Source organism: Nematolebias whitei, chromosome 9 (genome assembly GCF_014905685.2).
Source record: "Nematolebias whitei isolate Nwh7 chromosome 9, NemWhi1, whole genome shotgun sequence".
NCBI lineage: Eukaryota > Metazoa > Chordata > Actinopteri > Cyprinodontiformes > Rivulidae > Nematolebias > Nematolebias whitei.
The window spans coordinates 44,346,353-44,349,886 of record NC_056506.1 but is presented as its reverse complement, the minus strand read 5'-3'; the positions used below and the strand labels follow the sequence as shown (position 1 = coordinate 44,349,886).

The window sequence follows — 3,534 nt, the reverse complement described above, 5'->3', positions numbered from 1 at the left end:
GTTACGGTTTTAAATGTGCTATATAAATAAATGTGACTTGACTCTTTATCGGGGATTAAAGATTTTTGTGACCTTTTGCTTAAATTCTCATTTTGCCACTTTAGGGAGATTTTTTTTTTTTCCTGCATACAAAAGAGACACATCGCAGCTGTTTTCTGCTCCTGGTTAGCAGTAAAACCCCCTATGTCACAATTTTTCTTGGAGAATATGTTCTTTTGTGAATTGTTTTAGCCCATCTGGTTTTGTTTGGCGCAGCTTCCCCGAGGACTTGTTTACAACTCTGAGCATCATCTCCAGACTCAGAACTGCAGTTTTAACGTGCAGTCGTGCACACAGATCAAATGTTTCTGCGTTCGCCTCTTCTGAACAGTCTGTCCTCCAATGTTTTAATTTAAAAAAAAAAAATCTAAAAGCAACAGCGAGGGCACCCTTTACCTTCTCCTTGTTGGAGCTGGCAGTGATAAGACGGTAAAAGTGTGTTATTAAACTTCATCTCGTTAGAAATTACACAGAGCTGATGATGACAGAGATCTCACTGGAAACTGTGCAGACCAGAAACCAGAGTTTGGTCAATGTGAGGTCACTTCTGAGCACCTCAAACATACTGGGCCTAAATTAGAGGAAAACCACTGGAAATAAAAATACCGTAAAGTAAAGAGGAGCCATGTGAACTCGTAAGCCATTTGAATCATCAGTTATTATATAGGAATAGTGGTCAAACGTGCAGGAAAAAACAGCAATAAATCATCGTATGAGCAGTAGTTTGGCGTATACGGCCGACTAAAGTAAACTGATCTTTATACTTTAGGGGTCGTATCCTAATGAGCTGGGACAGTTGGGGACAGAAAATTGTGAGAAAACACCAACTTTCACTCGGCATCACAAAATCCCTGTGAAATATGGCAGGAGTTCATGAACATTCTTCTTCTTTCGGCTGCTCCCTTTTCCAGGGGTCACCACAGAGAGTGAACTCTGATTTGGGGATTGTTTTTATGCCAGATGTCCTTCCTGACGCAATCACAGAGAGTCACCTGAGGAGCAGCCGGGGTGTGGGGGTTAAGGGCCAACAGTGAGGCAAATGAAGGTGGAGGCAGGGGTGGGTGCTTCAACATTCCCACCGAGTATTCAAACTGACGACCACCCGATCAAAAGCTCACCTTCACCAGGAAACTCCGTCACGAAACATGTCTGAACCTGCCAAGTCTGCGCCCAAGAAGGACTCCAAGAAAGCGGTGACCAAGACCGCCGGCAAAGGTGGAAAGAAGAGAAGAAAGACCAGGAAGGAGAGGTGTGCCATCTACAAGGCGCTGAAGCAGGTCCATCCTGACACCAGTGTCTCCTCCAAGGCCATGAGCATCATGAACTTCTTTGTGAACGACATCTTCAAGCGCATCGCTTCAGAGGCATCTCGCCTGGATCACTACAATAAGCTCTGCACCGTCACCTCCAGGGAGATCCAGGCCTCCATGCGCCTCCTGCTGCCTGGGGAGCTGACCAAGCACGCTGTGTCTGAGGGTACCAAGGCTGTCACCAAGTACACCTCCACCCAGCGAGGTCTCGGGTCAGGATCTGACCTTATGACCCACCTTGCTGCCCGGCCTGCAAAGATATTACGAAGTTCTACGAACGTTTCAAGGCATTTTGGAGACTCCGTCGTGAATGGCGTTCACATTTTGCTCCCAACCATCACAGTCAGACAACATATTAGCTCGAAACACCGAGTTGGTGAGGGTGGTGCAGATTTAAGGTATTCAGCTACAAGAAACGATTTGGAGGTGTTCTACAGATGTTAGCTGTGACTTTGAGCAAATATTTTTTTTTATATGGAAATTGTACTTGAAGTTTTCTCAACCTTTGTTTTTGAATGTAATGACTGGGCTGTGACTGCTGGTAACTAGTTGAAAAGGCACAATTACAAGAAAACCGGCAGTTTTTTCTTTGGGAGTCACAATGAATTGGGTTTTTTGGCTGAAATTTTATAGGACAAAAAACGTTTCTGTTTCAAATGCAATCAAATGTTTTGTTGCAATTTGGTCTCAAACTGAAAAGTTGCTAACTCAAACTCTCTGTTGCAACAAAGTCTTGATAAAGTCTAATTTTATTTCCAATCTTGTCCCGACACCCAGAATGGACCTATAGGGATCAGTGGTGGGCATAGTTTCGGTAATTGGCTAACAGCTAAATAACAAATTTTTAATTAGTAGATTAGCATTTTTGCTAATTTTAGAAGCAGAATTATCCATCCATCCATTATATTTTACCCGCTTCTTCCATTTTGGGTACACCCCTGACGGGTCTCCAGTCCATCACAAGGACACAAAGAGACAAACGAGACAAACAACCATTCACTCTCTCACTCACACCTAGGGACAATTTAGAGCTACCAATCAGCCTAACATGCATGTTTTTGATCTGTGGGAGGAAACCGGAGTACCCGGAGAAAACCCACGCATGTACGGAGAGAACATGCAAACTCCACCCAGAAAGGCACCCTGGACCGGGATTTGAACCAGGGACATGCTTGCTGAGAGGCAGCAGCTCTACCAGTTGTGCCACCGTGCTGCCCGGAAGCAGAATTAACGTCTGCTAAATTAGGTATCACCAAATTTAAGTCACTAACAAAATTGGTAAGCTTGTTCCGGTCTCTTGTGGCCATACCTTGAAGAGTCCAAACTGGACAAGGACCTGTGACGCAGACTGAGTGACAGTCATCTTAGCGATTAGCGGTTAGGCATTCATTTACCTGTTTAGCAGTTTAGCGTTAGCAAAGCTAATTTTGTAGTTTGTGGAATATGGGTTAGCAAAACTAACTTTTTAATTATCCGTGTCCACCACTGTAAGCAATACCAATACACAAGTTTAAATTAGTTAAAAAAACACAACAGTCATAACAGATAGACTGGTTCACAAAATGTTTTTGGCTTAAAAACAAACAAACAAACAAAACAAAAAACCTTCAGAATTAGTTTTTCATAAAACACTAATTAAAGATTAGGTTAAATAAATGCCCAGCATTTTTTGAAGGAATGCATTTTGACACATGTTTCAGTCAAACCTTGAAAATTTAACCTCATTTGAAGTACCTTCTCCATCATTTGCGTCTCATGAAAAGGTTAATGTCACCAAAACTCATGTGCTGTCAGTGTTGCCAGGTGAGAAATGTAGGAATATCGTACACCTGGCAACACTGTGCTGTTATTAGTACTTTGGCGCCACCTACTGGTAGTTCAGCACAGTTGCACGCGAAGGGTCCTTCAGGCGCGCGCCTCCCGCTCCTCCAGAAAAGCATAATGGAAGTTGGAGGCGGAGGCAGGTAAATGAGATCATTCTGCACTCAGCATCGGTTTTATGCTAAATTAACTTACCTATAAAACCTGTCACAGGTGTATAAGCACTGTTAGTGCATTTTGTGAAGGTTTGCCGTGTTTGTGTCGAAATAACGACTTCATGAATAAAATTGCACCGTTAGCGTGCTAAGCTAACAGAAGCTAACCACTGCTAGTGGTTTTTTTTCTGTTGGTAATAGTTTCTTTA

The 3,534-nt window shown here is 43.0% G+C and overlaps 1 protein-coding gene across 1 annotated transcript; it reads left to right on the top strand.

Moving 5' to 3' along the window:
* The first annotated feature begins 1,184 nt into the window (after positions 1-1,184).
* On the top strand, positions 1,185-2,691 carry LOC119414286 (histone H2B 1/2-like). Its single transcript, XM_037681379.1, has 2 exons — positions 1,185-1,554; positions 2,666-2,691. The coding sequence occupies exons 1-2, from the start codon at positions 1,185-1,187 to the stop codon at positions 2,689-2,691; spliced, it is 396 nt and encodes a 131-aa protein (XP_037537307.1).
* Positions 2,692-3,534: the final 843 nt, after the last annotated feature.

Bases quoted from the DNA above. Each gene is read 5' to 3' on its own strand.
- LOC119414286 (XM_037681379.1), top strand. From the start codon at position 1,185: ATGTCTGAACCTGCCAAGTCTGCGCCCAAGAAGGACTCCAAGAAAGCG. The intron at 1,555-2,665 runs GTCTCGGGTCAG...CATACCTTGAAG, and splicing joins GTACACCTCCACCCAGCGAG to AGTCCAAACTGGACAAGGAC.